Source organism: Helianthus annuus, chromosome 10 (genome assembly GCF_002127325.2).
Source record: "Helianthus annuus cultivar XRQ/B chromosome 10, HanXRQr2.0-SUNRISE, whole genome shotgun sequence".
In the NCBI taxonomy this organism is placed as follows: domain Eukaryota; kingdom Viridiplantae; phylum Streptophyta; class Magnoliopsida; order Asterales; family Asteraceae; genus Helianthus; species Helianthus annuus.
Genome location: NC_035442.2, coordinates 98,740,716 through 98,760,881, shown reverse-complemented (window position 1 = coordinate 98,760,881; position 20,166 = coordinate 98,740,716). Strand labels below are relative to the sequence as shown.

General features: G+C 35.0%; 1 protein-coding gene across 2 annotated transcripts; it reads right to left on the bottom strand.

Annotated features, from left to right (window-relative positions):
- Positions 1–700: 700 nt before the first annotated feature.
- LOC110885447 lies at positions 701–19,082 on the bottom strand. Of its 2 annotated transcripts, none has more exons than XM_022133134.2 (32): positions 18,892–19,082; positions 18,632–18,805; positions 16,908–16,997; positions 13,705–13,777; positions 13,294–13,427; positions 12,977–13,117; positions 12,742–12,899; positions 12,453–12,621; positions 12,270–12,371; positions 12,094–12,171; positions 11,941–12,000; positions 11,663–11,820; positions 11,353–11,554; positions 11,106–11,225; positions 9,121–9,176; positions 8,916–9,026; positions 8,702–8,800; positions 8,526–8,614; positions 8,256–8,404; positions 7,983–8,126; positions 7,782–7,886; positions 7,566–7,676; positions 7,369–7,476; positions 7,172–7,282; positions 6,923–7,059; positions 6,417–6,837; positions 6,227–6,334; positions 6,035–6,093; positions 5,518–5,902; positions 2,540–3,913; positions 1,179–1,377; positions 701–1,093 (listed from the first exon to the last, which is right to left on the bottom strand). In XM_022133134.2, exons 1-32 carry the CDS (start codon positions 18,988–18,990, stop codon positions 993–995), a joined length of 5,625 nt encoding a protein of 1,874 aa, XP_021988826.1. In that variant the 5' UTR covers positions 18,991–19,082; the 3' UTR covers positions 701–992. The 2 variants fall into 2 exon arrangements, with proteins under 2 accessions (XP_021988826.1, XP_021988827.1); XM_022133135.2 differs by having other exon boundaries at positions 12,270–12,368.
- Positions 19,083–20,166: the final 1,084 nt, after the last annotated feature.

Below are 20,166 nucleotides of genomic sequence, written 5' to 3'. Positions count from 1 at the left end.
CACATCGACGTCACGTAAATGAGAGGCTTTATTGCTAGCTACCCTACAATAGAATAAAGTCTCTTTCATGGTTATCCAATCATTTAAAAAACGAAAAAATTAAAGAATTTGTGATTGGTGGAAAGGTGTAAGGGACCCATAGCCACTTCAATGGTTCTTGCCATTGTCTTGGCGAAAGAGTCTATAGCAATCCCCTTTAACTAAGGCAGTGCCGTGTTGAAGGGCGTAATGAGACATTATAGGCTGAGGTGACATGAGGCGTCACTCCACACAGTGCAGCCTATAAAAAAAACCCAACCTTGTACTATTTGTTTATTTTTTTATCAACTTGTTAATTTAAAAAAAAATAAATAAATAAATAAATAATAATAATAATAATAATAATAATAATAATAATAATAATAATAATAATAATAATAATAATAATAATAATAATAATAATAATAATAATAATAATAATAATAATAATAATAATAATAATGTACAAGTATTATATCATTACGTAATCATTAGAGGGGCGTAAAATAGAGGTGAACCATTACATCATCTTTTTGTTAAAAACTTAACAATGGTCATGCTGACGTAGACACCACATGATGGAAGGAGGGGGTGAATCATTGGTCTTAGGTTTTTAAGATTCTTATCGTCATTATGATTGAACAGTGTGGGTATGGCATGGAAAACAATTATTCATGACCCGTAAAACATGGAAAAGCCCGCTATATTTATATATAGTCGTTCAAAAAAAAGTAAAACATGGAAAAAGCATCATTACACTTTACATATCCACCATTCACAAAAAGGCACATCTCCTTTGACGACTCCAAACGCCATAGAATCCGATTCTCATGCACTACTACCCAAACCAGATTATCAACTATTATAATATCTATGAAAATATCCTTAAAATAGACCATCAGAAAAGCCTACAAAAGTTTGTTTCGGATTGATCATTAATCCTCGAATCAAGAGAAACGAAACACCAAGTTAGATCACAAGCACCCTTCTGTCTGTAACAATCCCGGGTAAACATACAATGTTATTTGTTTCAAGGACTTCACTGTTTCTTCAAGAAAGGCATGCCCTGTAGTTGCTGCATGATAACAATTAAACTCAGAATGCACAAAAAGAATTTACATAAATTACAGTTGATAATAAAGTCCTACACTCAAGAGTACCTGCAAACAATAATTTGATTTCCTTCGAAAAATCTTCGATCCGTCCCATCACAGGTCTTATACCGCAAACTTGTGAAACGCAGAATTCCAAGTACAAACTTTTTTCAATTATTTGTAAAAGTAAGACGCAGACACCCTTTATTTCTGAAGTCATTCTGTTGGCTTCGCATAACTCCCTAACGACACCGATTCCTTGATCCTGTTTTTAAATAACAAAAACTCGTTTTCAACTTGGTGGATGGTTATGAGTAGGGGTGTGAATGACCACGCCGCTCATAGCAAAAGGCTTGAATCAAGCAGAGAGTTTAAATGAGCTCATTATTTAAGATAAAATAAATACAATAACTTCATTTATATTAATCAATATTATCGTTATCATATAAAATTAGATCAAAATAATACACACACAAATAAATTTAATTAAATATGTAATAAATAATTAAAAAAAAGCCAAGCCCGAGAATCACCTACTTACCAGTTATCATGGTTTTAAAAAACGGTTGAGGCGTGCGCCTCGAGGCAAAACGGCCAAAAACCGAGTCTGAGGCGCACCTCATGGGTTTTTATTGCATCTGCGCTTCAGAGGGGGCTTCAAAGGGGCTGAGACGCTAAGAAAGACTGAGCCTCAAGTGCGCCTTAGGGGATTTTGATTGTTGTTTTTGATGTTTTTGACTTTTTGTGTCAATTTCAAGCATTTAATGTCTTTTTTATGTGTGTTTATGATGATCTGATGATGAAATTAGTTAGTATTATTATTTTTCTAATATTATATAATTTTATATTTATTTATTAGTACCGCCTCGGCCTTACACCTCGAGGTTTACGCCTCATGAGGCAAAGGGAAAACGCCTCGAAACTCGTTTCCGTTCTTTTAAACCTTGCCAGTTATAAGTATAATTTACCAGTTGCAAGTCAACGACTAAAAGTTGAGTAACTTAAGTAGTAATAGTTAAGAGTAAAATGTCATTTTTGTCCCTGGGGTATGGCCAGTTTTGCGACTTTCGTCCAAAGATTTGAATTTTTTTGCCATTTTGCCCTACTTGTTAACTCCATCCATTTTTCTTCACTAAATTAGGGGTATTTCCGTCTTTTTTGTTAACTAAAAGGGCAATTCGGTCTTTTTTAGGGGTATTCGGTCTTTTTACATAAAGTGGAAAAGACCGAATTGCCCTTCAAGTTAACAAAAAAGACGGAAATACCCCTGACTTAATGAAGAAAAATGGATGGTGTTAACAAGCCGGATGAAAATGGCAAGATTTCAAACCTTTTGGATCCAGATGCGGAAAAACAAACCTTGCAAAACCGGCCAAACAACCTCAGGGACAAAAATGGCATTTTACTCGATAGTTAAAATCATGTACCTGCAAGCCATGTAGGATATCAGGCATGGGCAGATCGGGAAAATGGGCAACATCAACAAACCCTAAATCCTCGGCTCTTTTAGCAGCTGCAGCAGCTTGCAAGCACAAAAAACTCAAAAGATGAAATGCAATTTTGTAAACCTCAATTGCAGCCATGTCTGAGAACATTGTTTGATGAGGAACATCAATGTTTCCAGCCGACGTGTCCTTAACTACCACAAGTGCAGTTGATGATGATAATGTTAAAGCGGAAGAAAAAGAAAACCAACCGCTTTTGCTGTTTATAAAAGACGGTTTCTTGTGCCATTCGAGCTCTTCTTTAAGAGTAGGATGACAAAGTAATGGACTGTTTTCTGCAAGATGTCTGCCCCTACTAATGAAAGATAGCAAACGGATACTCATTTCACGTAACTGTGGGTCCGTTTCTTTCATGGTTTTACTCCATAGGTTGTGATGTTTGGCTAGTACACACAATAGCACAAGGGTATGCTGCGTTTCGTTAAGAGCGCTCAAACTCGGTTGTTTTCGCGGAGCACGGGCTCTCTTTTTTCTGTCGCTGACATCAGGCGGGAAGTTTGGTGTAGTCAAACAATAAGAAATTAAATCTGATTTCTCCAACATAAAACAAGAAATGACATAATCCACCATATCGGTGTCCTTCAATGAGTAGATAATCATCGACACCACAGCCGACCCGAGACCCCATACACGCTCAGGATTTTCAATTTGAGCGGTTTCAGACTCGTTTCCGTTTTCTAGTAAATTTCGTAAAGATGTAAAGAATCCGGAGTTAGCGAGTATCTCTGCACCTTCTTTCACGAGTGCAAACGTCAAAAAGAATTTTAGTATCACGGGAACCGAAGGTAGATAGGTTTTATCATGAAGCTTTTTAACGATAGTCTGTACGTGTAGATGGTTCTGGATGATGGGGAACCATATAGAAGGTGTCTGGATACGTTTCAGAAGTATATCGATTGTAGCCAATGAAAGGGTACAATAGTCATTTGGTTCACTGAAGGTGCAGAGAATTGGTAGAAGCCTCACATACACATCTGACACCTCGGATTCATTGTTGATCGATCCAACGGTAGAGAGAAGTAGGGTAAGTAAAAGCTTGATTGTCGATTTAAGATCGACAGACGATGGATTCTTCAAGTCTTTTAATGTTTTTAAACTGGAACCTACTGTTTTTATAACAAGTATTGAAGAAGATAACGACATTTTCTTCACAAATCTGATGAAATTGTGAAGTAATTCTACTTGAGCTGCAAGAAAATCAAGGACCGATGATTCTGTGGCTTTGTCAACAGACCGACATATAAGTTGGATGCAAGAACCGATTAGTTGCTCAGAAAGTCTTCCACCAATAGTAACCTTCCATGAAGAACAAAATCATATTAAAAAGAAATAATACTATGAACAAATATCTATAAAGAGAAAGTTAAAATTACAAAAGGCTCTTAACGTGCGACGGTACGCGACCAACAAAATAACGTGCGTAATTATATGATATAACATGTATAATTAGAGTAAAAACCGACCTATGTATGATTTTGTGTTTTGACCATGCATGATTTCTATGCGTAATTAGGGTTTGAATTTTATAATGGGCGTAATTTACAAACGAACATGCGTAATTTACTCGCGTACCATCGCACGTTAAGGGGCTATTGTACGATAACCTATATATATATATACAGAGAGAGGAAGTGTAAAATACAATAGTGCTTATCGTGCGTTGCATAGGCGAGCAGGAGATTGGGACGCGTCATTCCTTATTTTTTTTATAACGTGCATGGTTATGTATATAACATGTGTAATTAGCGTTTGGAACAACCCATGTGTAATTTTGAGTTTAACATGCGTAATTTTCATGTTTGGTGGAATGCGGGTTTTGGTTTTTTTATAACGTGCGTAATTATGCATTATAATTACGCAACCCTAGGCCTTCAATTGAACGTGGTGGCACAATAGTAATTAACTTGACATAATCACGCATGTTATTGCATAATTATGCATGGGTTGGGTTAAACCTTAATTACGCACGTTATTTGCATAATTACGCAGATTATAATACATAATTACGCACATTATAATGCATAATTACGCACGTTATAAAAAAAATCAAAACTCGCATGCCACCAAACATGAAAACTACGCATGTTAAACTCAAAATTACGCATGGGTTGTTCCAAACCCTAATTACGCATGTTATATACATATTTACGCACGTTATAAAAAATAAGGAATGACACGCGTCTCAATCCCCTGCTCGCGTACGCATCGCACGATAAGCACTATTGTATTTTACACTTTCTCGCTCTCTCTCTCTCACTATATATATAGTGGGAGGTTCAATGGGGAACACCAAAAAAGTAGGGGAACCGACTCAAACGAACTCCGATTGGACTCATTCCAACGGCATTGGAACCGGCTCGTCGAACCCTAACTAGGATCTCTTAACCCTAAACAAATTTAGTTTTTTTCGTAGTGTTGCACATGTGTAATACAAATTTCAACTTTTTTTTTTTGAAAAAAAAAAGTTTTTTTTTGTATTTTGAAAATGCTAGATTTACAGCCAAAAATGTTTAAAAAAAAATAAAAAATATTTGGTGTGTTTTTTAAGCTTTTTTAGGAGTTTTCGAGTTCTCGCAATAAAAGGAGTTTTCTCTTGAACCCTCCCCTATAAATATATACACATATCTAGGGTATGATTCATGCGAGAACCAACTTTAGAGCGAGAACCATGAGAACCAATGTGAACACAACCAAAATAAACCCAAAACAAAAAATGAACCCCCCACCCCATCACCACCCAAAAACCTAAACACCCAGCCCCATAGCAAACAATGAACCAACTTTTTGTGTGTTTTTAAGCTTTTTTAAGTAGTTTTGGTTGTGTTCACGCTGGTTCTCGCCATAAATGGTGGTTCCTAAATGATCTTCACCCTATATGTGTGTGTGTGTGAATTACTTACATCTTCATCATACAGAGGCAACATAGTTGTCAATGCCTTCAAAGCAGAAAGTTTGCAATTGCTGAGCAGCAACATAGAATTAACTTCTTTCATATGAGTCAACATTGTTTGCGCAACTGCTTTCACGTCTTTAAATTCCAAAACATCCCATAACTCGATTCCCAAATCCTTTTCTAGACGGGCGCAGTCGAATAACAAGACATCCTTAGCATGAATCGACAAGTTAGAACCATCCTTAGTTTTGTAACTTTCCAACAACTTGGATTCTAAAAGAAATTGGAACAGCGCTTTGAATAACTGATGTTCTAGCTTACGACCTTCATATTCTCCTTGTATGTGGTAATACAGGTCACTTAATATTAAACTCTTTGGCTCCTTTCCTTCACTGCCAACAATATTTTTCTTTTTCAGTGCAATATAAACAATTAAAAGCTGTTACAGGTACAATAAGAAACAGAAATACATTACATGTACTGACAGAAAACATGCGTGATTAGGGATACGACAGTAATTTTACCTATAACCTTGCTGTCCATATTGAGTTACCAACTCAGAAAATGCAGGTAGATCAAGTAACTGCAATAAGAAGAGACGCTGTTATTGACAATAAACACTACGTACAAGTGCATTATACGATTATCTGCTTAAAATATGTAATGGAACAAGCTGATAAATATGATAAACCACGCAAGCATAAAAAGAGACAAACCTTTTTTCCCAAAATGCTTATTTTTTCAACTAATGATACAGACAAACTCCCAGTGTGACCATTTCTTAACTTTGAAAAAACTTGAACAGAGAATAGAGCTGCAGAAATCTGTAAAATTTCATTTGAGATGAGTCTTAATAAACAAACGCACCCAGTAAAATATGATGAAATTAAGCTAAAGTATGATTACCTGTCCTTTAAGATACTTGTCATTGTCATATTCACACGAAGCATATGACTTAACGAGGTTATTCAGGACTGAGTTCTTGCACCAGCTAGATAATATGTCTCTTGAACCATTTTCTGTTTTCTCACCATTACTAGCTTTCCCAACAATATCTTTTCTGATATTTTCGGCATGTAATAACTTGTTCTGCAAAAACATCTCAAGAGACATGATTTGCAAAATGTCAGACTGGCACTGATATCTGTACGATGCGATTAAAGAGTCTGAACTTAAAAGATGATGATCTTCCGGTGAGATACAGCTTGACAACTGCTTTAAAAAAACTCCAGACTTCTTCAAACGGGCCAGAATATTAATGAATTGGGGAGCTCCTTGCCACAATGCCATCAACAAATCCAAAAAATTCAGCAATATTTTGGGATGACTGGAAATAAAGAAAATTAATATAAGTCTTTAGCAGTGGGACCCCATAATCCATATTAAGTATTGAAAACTATTACAAGTCGTACCTTTTTATCATCTCACCGGATTTTTCAACATACAAACAAAGAGCATCAAGTAGATCTTCTCTATTTGGTCCCACAGAGTCAAACTTATCGTCAGTTGTACTATCCTTTAAGTCAATTAGTGCTACAAGAAGAGCAGGCTGCATAGTTGAACAGTTAGCACATAAAAACATATATTCTGTCATGAAACAGAGACCATTAACTGACTTAATGATCAGTTATTTAAAGGATGCAAAGAAAAACAAATCAGACCTGGTAATAGGCTGCTGAAGCAAGCATCTTAAACGTATTGACGATGAGATCTTCATGTGAAAAAGATCGGTCGCTGATTATCGTAATGCTAGAATTTCTAAAATCTGCAATCTGATAAAAATCACGCATACAAGAGTTATAATAGGTGTCAATATTGAATAAACCACCCAATTTAATAAACTAAAAGGGTTTTTCACCTGTTTGTCATCCAGACCAAAACATGCATTTCCAGACATGTACGGCTGTAAATCTTCAGCAGTCAAGAGTAACGTAGAGAGAGCGCTCACAGCACCCAATTGGATCTTCTGTTCATAAAGTTACAACGTAGAGTTAAAAATAATAATAAATAAATAAACTAACTGCTTTAATAGCTTGTATGTTTGTACTCCCTTACAGGATTTCGAAAGAATGATATAAGAGAGACGATAGCTGTAATCACTGGAATTGGTTTGGTTGTAGGTGACAACACTGCTTGATGAAACACTTGATAGCCAGGCAAAGTATCCTAGAGATAAAGTAAAACCAAACATCAGTTAACTGAAGTAGACGGTAACAAAATAGCTGTCAGCTAATAATCTAATATTAATTGAAATAATTAATGCAAACGCACCTTAAAAAGATCAGAAAGCATGCAGAAAATATCCAATACAGAGCAAATTGCTAGCTGCAAACCTTCAATTTCTGCTAGATCATACAGGCGGCTGACATAAAGATTCTGCAAGAATTTTGTGAGATTATTTATGCAGACAAGTAGTGATCCGATATTTGACCTGAGGTTGACTAGTAGGGTATAAAGGGAATCAAATCAAACCTCTAAAGTTGGTGTTGTTATACAAACGATGCGAAAAAGAGCATTGTGAACTGAAGAATCGGAGAGCAATAAGTCACGAATAATCTCTCCCATTTTTGGGGAGTGTGAGATTGACACAATGCATGTCTTCAAAACGTCAAGCACCTATAAGAACAAGTAAATAAAATCTATAATTTTCACTTTTCAAAGCTACAGATTCAGTGCAAATTTAGTAAGCTTGTAAATTTATAATAACTTTTTCGAAGTTTAAGCACGTTGTTTCATCAAAAATACCTTCAATGTCACCTTCCAACGAGAATGTCTCACTTTGTATTTCCAATATTCATGATTTATAAGAACATACTGAATCGAGAAAACAGTAAGAGCCAGGAGGAAGTCATTTTCTATCCCCTTTTGCAAAAGCTGAAAGGTGAGCTCCAACACTGACACAAAGTGCAAAACCAAAAAAAAATTACAAATTAAATCGTCGAATTATTTTTTAAAAATATAAAATAGTGAAACATGAACAGAACATTGACTAAGAATTAAGATCACGTAGCATGCCTGATACTGCAAGTGGGCACGAACTGTCGTTATGCTCACAGTCGACAACTAGTAATTTAGCAAGTCTTCCAGAAAGCAACCAGGAGCCACTGGAGAAAAAAAAACAATATTTTTCTATATTAAATATTATCTAATATTAATAAATAAAACACATCTGAAAACCTAACTAAACACACCTTGATAATCCATCAGGGCCATCGTTAAAAGAATTCATCCTTATAGAAACATCAAAAATATTGGTCTTCAGAATAGTTGGAGTAACATGAGATGGGGAGCTGCAAGCAGAAAAAGAAAAACAGGTAACTATGATAACAACAGAAATAATGACAAAAATACAACTAGCCCAACAGCTTTGATTAAACAAGCGTCAATAAACTGAATAACTTTTACCAATTTAACATCATTGCCAGAATGTTAACACCACTTGACATCATTAATGCTCCACTAACGGTAGGAGAAAGATTCTTGATCAAGGTGCATATGATCTCAGCCACATTTAACCTTAATATAAAAAGTAACAAACATATCTGATTAGATTCTAAAAAAATGATAATTACACAACTAAACTCCAATGAGAAGGATAGTTTGACCGTACCTTATGTCTCTGTCATGAATTGTATCACCAATACTCAGCAGAGAATGACACACAGCCTGTACACAAAACACCCAAGTTCACTTAAAAGTACTTTTACCCTACCAACAGCAAGTAATGGGGCATCCATCTAGTTCTATAAATAAATAAAAATTACAAAAAACATGTATAAAATTGGTTTTGCAAATTGTGACTGAAATTTTCAATTAAAAAAATAATATATGTTATATATCCTACTTGACTAGCCAATCAGATGATTAGTCTTAATAACAAAACAAACGACGGAAAGTTATAACAAATGCACTCTCAATTACTCAAGACAAATTTAGTTTTCTACTTGGTCTACATATAAGAAACATTATAAAATTCTTCATTTCTAGATTTAGTATCGATTACAATATTTTAAAGAATCTATGGAAGTTTGAAAAATGATATGTACACATAGACTGAGATATTCCTAAATATGTTGCACTATACTATATTGTTGATGCAATAGAAAGGGTATACTTTGAACACTATTGGATCTATAATTCGGATTCCTAAAGAAAATTAAACAAATCCTGCCTATAGGTAAGTGATGGAGTGATAGTTGACTGATAAAACACAGAGGATTAATATATATATATATGCATATATATAGAGGATCAGGATTACGCCCCGCTTGCGATGTGCACATATAATGTATATTGTGGGCCCTCGTGGGGCAAAAGTGAAATTGCACTAATTTAACGTTATCTTACTAATGTCGTGAAAATAACGTTAAAAGTGGCGGACGGTTAATCATGCATCATGTGGTGGCGTTGATAGCCGAAAGAACATGCACTAATCGGCCTTTGTCCCGATTGTTGAGTGTTATGTGCCTTATGTCCAAGGCTTGATGCAAAACTACTATCGAGCCGGGGGTCTCACTGGAAACAGCCTCTCTATTCCTACTGGGTAGAAGTGAGGTTGTCTACATCTTACCCTCCTCAGACCCTACCTTAGCTTTGCTATTGGTGGGATTTATCGAGTATGATGATGATGATGATATAGGATCAGGATCTCTAGAGAACCACCTCCAGTTGTAAGAACTCCTATCTCCCAAGCGTTTTTTTATTCTCAGATCTTGTATCAACTACTAACTAGAAAATGTAAAAATAATAATAATTTAGTGTGAAATTACATAAATGGAAAGGTTTTTGCATTACATATACGTAATTTGTTTTTACGTACACAGAAAATTTTCATGTCTTTTTCTTACATATATGTAATTTCACGCTAAGTTTTTTAATTTTAACTTTTAAACATCTTCTAATTAGTAGTAAATACAAGATCTGAGAAAATTTTGTTTTAAATAACGCTTGAGAAATGAGAGTTCTCACAACTAGGGGTGGTTCTCAAATTATCCATCCATGTACATATATATATGTATATATAGAGAGAGAGAGTGTGTAGAATACAATAGTACCTTATCGTGCGAAGATACGCGAGCAGGAGATTGAGACGCGTGTCATTCCTTATTTTTTATAACGTGCGTGATTATGTAAATAACATGCATAATTAGGGTTTTGAAACAACCCATGCGTAATTTTGAGTTTAACATGCGTAATTTTCATGTTTGGTGGCATGCGGGTTTTGATATTTTATAACGTGAATGATTATGCATTATAAAACGTGCGTAATTATGCAAATAACGTGCATGATTAGGGTTTAACCCAACCCGTGAGTAATTATGCAATAATGTGCGTAATTATGTAAAGTTAATTACTATTGTGCCACCGCGTTCAATTGAAGGCCTAGAGTAGGTCATATGTGCGGTTGAGATGCTCGTGTACGCTTCGCATGATAAGGTGGTCTTGTACATTAACCGGCCTCTACATATATATATATAACATATATATATATATATATAGAGAGAGAGAGAGATGCATGTATATAGTGCGATTGTCTTATGAGTCCAAATTTTGGCAAATGAAAATAAGCACAAGGGAGACTACCATACAATTTACCTTGTTAAATGTGACAAGTCGGCTAATCAAATCAAGAATAACAAGGACTTCCTCAGAACCATCTGGATACATTTCTTGCGCCACACGCAAAAGAAGCACAAGCACTCCAGATTGATTATACTACATGAAACATAATGCAAAAGTAAGCAGAAACCAAGTAACATTACAGTAGCCATACATTAATTGCGTAAACTAAATCTTGAATATACATAAGTACTAGAAGGTAAACAAAGTATTTACAATTTACCTCCCACCGCACAAGGGCAGTGTTATCATCAATGAACTTCAACACACGACCCCGCGTATCCCTTGGTATCTCGAGGCCTTCAAATCCAGGAACACAAAGTGGCAATCGAGTCTCAATGATTCTTGAATTATTATCAACCCCAAAGTTGCCTCTTAGCTCAACCAAAGTAGACAACCCAACAGATTTATCAAGAAAATTATACCTGTTCATATTAGACTATATTATAGAATGACATAATATGTACATGAAATGCTCATATTCTAAATAAATGAGAAAAAAAACTGTAATGCAGAGCAATTTGGGTACTCACACGCATTCTGCAGGCCACGCTCCTTCAGAGAGAGCTGACAATAAGCTAATAAGTTCCACGGTCCTAAAAGGGAATTCACCTTCTAAGTTATAAAGCAGGCAACGAATAGGACCGTCTATGAAGCTGTCTCTGTCCCAGAACTGAACACAAAGTGACTCCTGTATCGTTAAAGTTGACCAAGTCAAATGAACTTGCAATAGAATGGAATAAATGAACACAGTTGGCCTTCATTCCTTTAATTAAAAAATTATAAGCCAAAAAAAAGGTATTAGCCAAACCTCTCCTCGGTAGATTTCTCCAAGGATATTCAATATCAGTTTGAGATTATTATCCTCTAACTGCAACAAAGAAGTCGCTGTGAATAACAAAAATGCACAAGACAAGCTACATCTTTGTCAGTTAACCAAAGAAATGCACATGAAACCAGTTACCTGAAGGCTGATCTCATAGGATGCTATGAAAGCAGAGAAGAAAGTCCTCAAAACACTACGAGAACTAGCAATAGGACCCTAACAAAAACGGTATTGCAAGTTTTTATTAATTTACGTGATGTTTATTAGTATAGCAAGTAGATACATTAAAACATTGGAGAACGGTTATGGCCCACCTCTGAATCCTTCAAAAGATCACTTTGAAGAATTTCATCAAAATAATTTAGTGATGCAGCTCTGATGGCTTGACGAACATAACCCACGTGATCGGTTTCCTGCTATATGAAACCAAAGTATGGTTACAATTTATGCAATGTAATCATTGTAGATAAAAGAATAATCAGAAACAGCTGGGGTACCGTAATCATGTTATATTCTGGTTTTTCTGGAAGAGATGAAATAAGACATAGAAACACCGCCCAGGCTAAAATTAATGGGCCTGCTTCTTTAGTCTCAAATGGATCAAGACTAGAAATAATCGCATCCACCTCTTGAATATCACTCAAGGCAAAAGAAATATTTCCCTGACTGCAGTGAATTTCAATATGAACTTTTAAAACTGAATATACATGCAAACATAATTGTAGTAGAAATATTTCAAAATACCATGTGCTATTAAAATGTAAACAAAGATTAAGAAGGTTGAACCTGAAAGGAGTCTCATCATGGACCATTTGAAGAATATTTTCAAGGTAAAGAGTTTCTATTAGAATAAGCAGCAATTGTACTCTAGCATGATATACAGATTTCACAGCTTCAGTTGATATGGCCAGTTTGCCAAAATTACAAGATCCAGATATCATCCTCTGCATTGAAACGGTCTTGAGTAACTTGCCTTACAAAAAAGGTAAAAGAAAGCAGTAGATATGGAAAGAAAATATACCTCATAAAGTAAACATAAATTCTTCCATTGTTTACCATCACATGTACAGAACGATTCATAATAAGCAATAAAAAGAATATCTAAGATCAAATTGTCTTCAATCAGCATCTCTTCAGCCCATAAAGTGAAAAAATCCACCTCCTGTGGAACAGTCAAAGCATTACTAAAATAATTTATCAAGTTTCCCATTCTACCATTTATTATACTTCATCAAATAAAGTTCATTAATTACACATTCCTCTAACTGTATGCATTTCATAGGGGTAAAATTAGCATCTAACAGTTTAAAATGTATCAACGAAAACATATAAATTTACCATGCTTTCAGGATAAGTGGCAGACAATAAACTCTCGATAACAGACAATAATCTGCTTTCCAACCCATCAGATATCAACTTCAGCACCATCTCCCTCACAGAAGAATCTGCTTTTGAGCCATCTTCAACATACACTGAGCAACAAGTAGCAGTTACAAAACAATGTATTAACATAAAATAACGTGTGTCTTTTAAAATGAGAAGCGCTTCAGAAACAGATAACCAGAAATTTAACGGAAGTCTAGAAAGAAAATCTAAAGACAAAGTAGACGAAAAAAGGTATGTCCCACGCTTTATGTATACTGAATACATGGCTATAGATAAGTTCAATAATTTGATGCTTACATGTATTTAAGGAGAATAAATAAAAATAAAAACAAGAAGTTACAAAAGCGGAGATTATGAACTTACAAGATAGCATGAGAAGATGGCGGGTGCACTTCAACACGCATTGTCGCTCAATGTAATACTGAATCATAACCTTCTGAACAGTAGAAAAAAGAAGCAAAAAACCGTGCATACCAAAGTCAAACTGTTGCTTTATTTGTAGCTGTTTAAGTCATTGATCATGTTAACTATTTTCTGCAAACAACTTAACCCTAACAAGATAAACAAGATTTCCCGAAAAGTTTGATTCTATTAGCATTACAGACAACATCTACAAGCAGATGCACATAGTATGTTTTCCTGCAACAACAACCATACCCTATATAATCCCGCCTATAGCCTGGGATGTAGGCAAGTCTTTATTAAAGATAGTTATCTAATTCTAATCCCCAACTTAAGGTTTGCAGAAGAAAGGATAAAGTTATAAATGATCTGGTAAATTTATCAGTGTAGACCCACCTAATATACTCAACGTATATAGTATGAAAAGTAACCCTTCAGCCTTCGTTCGTTATAATGTGTTCACACTTCACCCAAAAAATCTATAGTGCAAGCAAAGCACATTTTGAATAAAATGATGATCAATGTGACTCCTTCTAAACAATACAGGTGAGACATCAAGGACTCAAAGTTCGATTTGTATTCTTTAAATTGTTATACTTTAAAATAAAACTGAAAACCAAAAATATAATAGTACATACATGTCCTGGACCTGGTAACAGTGTTGGGAAAATCAGGACTAGTTGGTAGTCGGCCGGCAACGAGCTAACTTTTAGCTGATCAGTCCACTACTCACTAGTCGGTCCAAGCCGGGTCTAGTCAGAGGCACTCGGGCCAAATCGCCGGCTATGCTGTTAGCATCAATGGGATATCGGTTATCGGATCTCTACAAAATATCTGTGTCAAATATCGGTTCCGGTATTAGTGACCAATATTGACCGTTATTTTGGATGTCTTAACTGATGTGGACTTGGAGAAAGATTTCATGGCTTACGATTAAATCATGTTTCAAATATTGGGACCTTTGAGTTTTGACTTTTGATATTACTATTAATATTATATATGTTTTACGTTTTATATATGTACATGATATTAAAATTACCGATATCCCACCCGGTAACCTATATCTCAAATATCAGCCCTTGGCTGATATTTGATTTTGGATCGCATTAACATAGAATAAGAGGAGGGAGAGAGAGAGAGAGAGAGAGAGATGAGATAGTGGGGGCTGAAAATTAGGTTTAAAAAAATATTTTCACTTTCCTTTCCTTTACCTATTTTTTAACTAAATTACAATCCTCTAACTCATAGTATTTTATCAAAATTGACCTAAACTTTTACATGTCAGTCATCAAGACGTTGTAAATCATAATTACCGATAGCGAATAGCGGTCAATAGCGACAGATTGCCTCTATGCTACGTAGCGATAGCGATGAGCGCCCGCTATTTTGTGTTTAGCGATAAGGTAGTAGATAACTCAAAAAAATAAAAAAAAACAGCTATTTATAATTTATATATGTATTTACAATGTTAATTTTATACTTTTATGTATAAATTAAAATATGCTGTTAATATCGGTGATATATCGGTGATATATCGGTTATATATCGGTTATATCGGTCATATCGGTCCCTTAGTAAAATATCGGTGACAAATATCGGTCAAAATATCGGTACCGATATTATCGGCGATATTTGACCGATATAACCGATATATCACCGAAGTTTGACCGATATATCACCGATATTTGACCGATATAACCGATATATCACTGATATATCACTGAATTATTGGTGTTAAATTGCTATATATATAAATTCTGCATTATATTAAAATTACCGATATCCCACTGATATCTCACCGAGATAACCTATATTTCAAATATCGGTCCTTGACCGATATCCGATATTTTACCGCATTAACTGCATTTAAAAAGTTAAAGGACCAAATGTAAACTACTGAAGATAGAGGGGGTTAAATGTTTAAATACACAAACTACTTTTACGCTTTTTATGTTAAAAAAATATAAGTTTTAGGGACTGAATGTAAACTAGTGAAAGATAGAGGGGTTAAATGTTTAAATACCTAAACTTATTTAAACCCTAAAAGCCTAAAACACTATATACACAGCCGCTCTCTCTTCTTCCCCCTTCTTCCTGGTTTCCGGCTGAAAGCAGCACCGTCGCCGGATTTTTTTGCCGGAGTTTGCGTCGGAAATCGCTATATCGTCGCTATGTGGTCGATATGTACCTTGTAGCGGCATATGGCCACCACGCTATTCGCTATAGCGGCCGCTATAGACACTATTGATAACTATGCTGTAAGTATAGCTTTTTAGGTTGACACATAGATCATTTATATATTAAATCACATAACTATATATATATATTGGGAGAGGATCATGAGAAAACTACTTAAATGTGGAAAACTAAAAAACTACCAAAAAAAGCTTAAAAACACACCAGATTTATTTTTAACATTTTTTGGCTGTAAGTCTAGGATTTTAAAGATTAAAAACAAAATTTTGAAAAAATAAATAATAATAATAATAATAATAATAATAATAAAAAATTAGTATTACACATGTGCAACATATGTTATATTGCACATGCAATTTAGCCTCAGGATTTAAGTCTAGCATTTTTAGGATAACAACAACAACAACAACAACAACCATACCCAGTATATCCCACAAATAGCAAAGCTACCAGTCTAGCATTTTTAAGATAAAAAATGCAATTTAGCTTTAGGGTTAGGTTTATGGGGGGTTTAGGTTTAGAGTTTAGTTTAAGGTGTGTGTGTGTATGTGGTGGTGTGGGGAGGGGGTTAGGTTTTTTCACATAATGTTACACGTGTAATACTAATTTTTTTCAAAAAAAATTGAATTTTAAAAAGGCAGATTTTCAGCCAAAAAATTGTTTAAAAAAAGTTGGTGTGTTTTTTAAGCTTTTTTGGGAGGGTTTTAGTTTTCTCATGATCCATCCAATTAATCGCTAGTCGGTACCCCACTGGCCGACAAGCACCTAGCGGGTTCTACAACACTACCCGGCAAAGCACCACCATTTACAAGATACTCAATAAAGGGTGTAGGTTACTCCCTAAACTCCTCCAACAGTCCAACCATACTACATTTCTATGTACATGTGCCATAAATGACCTGGTTGTATAAAGATAACTTGAAGAAGAAGAAGAAGAAGAAAGAGATAATGAAAAAGAAGAAACTAACCAGATGAAGTGGCTCAAGAGCTACAATATCAGATGTGTCATGTTCACATGATCTCTCAACCAGTATATAAGATTGCACCTCATCCAAACACTACAACAAATACCAAGTTCTAGATTACAATAACGGCAGTGAATAGTAAAGTGCTATTATAATAGAACAAAAATATAACATATACCATTATTCTTTTATTTGTTTAAAAACAAACAAGATACAAGTAATATTTCAGCCAAGTAATACTATCGTTCTAGTACAAGTAAATTTCAACACATATACTCTGAAAGGCTACAATGACATTAAAGCAAAATTTTAAATATTAAAAGAATATACATAGTCGGTAGTAATGCACAAACATAAGAATTCTGAAAACCTTAAAGCTAAATATCATGAAGGCCCAACCTTTACACTAACAAGATGCTCATAAGTTGCACTCTTTGACCAATAAAAGGTAAGGCTACGAACCAAGATCATTATCCCTAAAAAGGCTATTTGACGTATTTTGCGTATTTCGAAACATTACCAGCAATGCATTATTCACTAGAGAACCAATCGTCTTGGTTGTAAACTTGTACATAATTTTATCCTTATAGTTTTGCATATTCATACTTCCATCTAATTCTTATTTAATTTAATTCTTTATTTAATTGAGATGGTTTAGGCACGTGAACAGAAGGCAGACAAAGGTGCAAGTTATAGTAAAAAACCCTCAATGTGGAAAGGAGAAGTAGAGGCAAACCCAAATTAACTTTATGAGTGGATTAGGCAGGATTTGCTAGAACTTTGTGAACATGGTCCAGGGTAGGAGTTCGTGGAGAGTGGAGACATAGGATTAAGATTAAGGACTTCTACGGGAGGGTACATTTGTGTCTAAGCTTTGCCTTACGAGCTTAAATTTCCTTTACACACTTTATGTGCTGATTGTATATAAGTCTATATAATGTTTTTTGATGTCATATCTGTTTCTATTATACTATGTTTCTCTTCCACCACTTCTTGTGTTATCTGTAGCTTGCTTTTTCTATATTTTTAACTGATGCAATGGGCCCGGGTTGGGCTCATGGGCCTGTTGTGGGCTCTGGCCGGTGCAGCAGCAGATCGAGGACCCAGGTTAGGCCCAAGCCAACCTGGTGTTTGAATGGAACCGGGAATCGTTTATTTTTGGTTGTTGATTGCTATCTTCTATTTTTGAACTTTTATTTGTGTGGATTTGTTTCCTTCCCTAAGTTTTATGCTTTCTATGTAGCTTAGGGTGTAGTATTTATTTGGCGTTCTTTGCAGCAAAAAAAAAAAAGACAGTTTTGAGTTTTGAGAATTAATATTAATAATTCGAGTCCAGTTTCGTCTGTGGTTGATTTTGATCTAACTGATTGTGTTGCAAGCAAAATTGCATCATTAGCTATGTGTGTTCGTCTATTGGTTTTTTGAGCCACGGGTCCCTTTGGAAGCAGCCTCTCTATTCCAAGGAATGGGGGTAAGATTTTCCTACATCCCACCCACCTTCACCAAACCCTATCAAGAGCTTGCTATTGGTGGGATTCACCGGGTACCGTTGTTGTTTAAATTTAGATGATACGGCCCATCTCTATACGCTTAATAGCCTATGCTATGTCATGTCATTAATTTTCTAATATGTTAATTTTCATTTCAGCAGAAACTGACACACCATCACTATTCATACTTAGTAAACTAGTATAACAATAAAACTAAAATGTATCAACTGAACTGACCAATGAGGAACTAATCTTCAGTGCCAATTCTTTAAACTTCGTCTGTACAGTTAACCGGTGTGAGCCTATTTGAACCTGTTGAGAATCCAACGCCTCTTTCGATTTCTGACTAGGAGGCTTGAACAAGGAGACAGAGTTCAACAACCACAAGTGGTTTTCCTTCAACTTATTCGCCTACACACCACATTTCAACCCGAATTTAATCAAAACAAACTACAAAGATTGGAAATAACTGATGTTCGAGAAGGAGCAAAATTTACCAGAGAAATTGGGAGTTCAGATGAAGGAGAAAGGTTTTCGAGATCTGTGAGTAAGTCTGTGAAGGGATCCCACCATAGTGAGGCGTCGACGGACGCCATTGGAGCGAGCTTGAAGCTTCGATCGCTCGTGAAAGAAACCCTAGGGGTTTAAGACTGCGATAGCCCGCGCTTTTGTCCTTAAGTTTTGGTTAACAAAGGCCCTTTATGTTATTACTAGTGCCTTTACACGGTACGGAATAAATAAATATAAATAATAAATAACTAGTGGGTTAAAATCTGTGCTTTGTGATGGGTTCAAATCATATATCTAACCATACTTTTTATAAAAGGAGAAATCCTAATTAGATAAGAATAAAAGGAGAAATCCTAATTACATAAGAAAGCAGAGAGAAGCTGTCCAAAAATGTTTTTCTTATGTCATTACTAAATCATAAAACCTAATATATAAAATCACTTTAAAATCTATTTAAAACATCGACCTCAAACATCTGCTCATATACATGTATTCATGGATGAGAAATTGAAACCTCTGTCATCAAAATATCTGCACAGATTCAAAATTCAAAATTCTGACTCCAGATTCAAAATTCAAACCATACACGTATATATATATATATATATATATATATATATATATATATATATATATATATATATATAACACAACTGATTCTGACTCCACATTCAAATTTCAATTTATCTCTCTCACTCATATCCGCGAGCAATCTCTCTCTCTCTATATATATATTTCTCTTTCTCTCTCTCTCTCAAATGCAGAATTTCCATATTCAGTCGTTCATTTTCGATTACAAATCTTTGTACTTCACATAATTCTTCCAACATCATTGTTGCAACATCGTTGATAATATGTTTTTTCTGTAATTTTGAATTTTAAATTTTGAACTGATCTACTCTAATTCTCGCTTTATATTTCAGCCTAACCAGAGTTGTTTGAAATTCATACAATCAGTTGCGGGTTATTTTAAGTTTCTGGATTCTTTTAAACTGTTGATAATGTTGATAATTTTTATTTTAAAGTGTTGATATATTTCTACTTTGTTTTTACGAGCGGCCAGTGGGAAATTCTTCTGCACTGTTCTTGAAGTCTGATGTAGGAGAGTGGAGGACTTCATGAAGCAATACAATGCTGCTCCAAGTTTTTTTATAATTATTATCACTGATGATGTCGATTTTATATATTAGTTCTTCATCAGCTCTGTTTTCTTCCAACGACCATCTAGAGAATTGCATTTCAACATCGTTTGTGTCCGACCA

Excerpts from the sequence above, each read along its gene's own strand:
- LOC110885447 (XM_022133134.2), bottom strand. The coding sequence starts at position 18,990 with ATGGCGTCCGTCGACGCCTCACTATGGTGGGATCCCTTCACAGACTTA. Across the intron at positions 7,677-7,781 it reads TGCTTTCTGATCTTTTTAAG|GATACTTTGCCTGGCTATCA; the intron begins GTGCGTTTGCAT and ends CTTTATCTCTAG. Across the intron at positions 3,914-5,517 it reads TGCCTCTGTATGATGAAGAT|GTTACTATTGGTGGAAGACT; the intron begins GTAAGTAATTCA and ends TCTTCATGGAAG.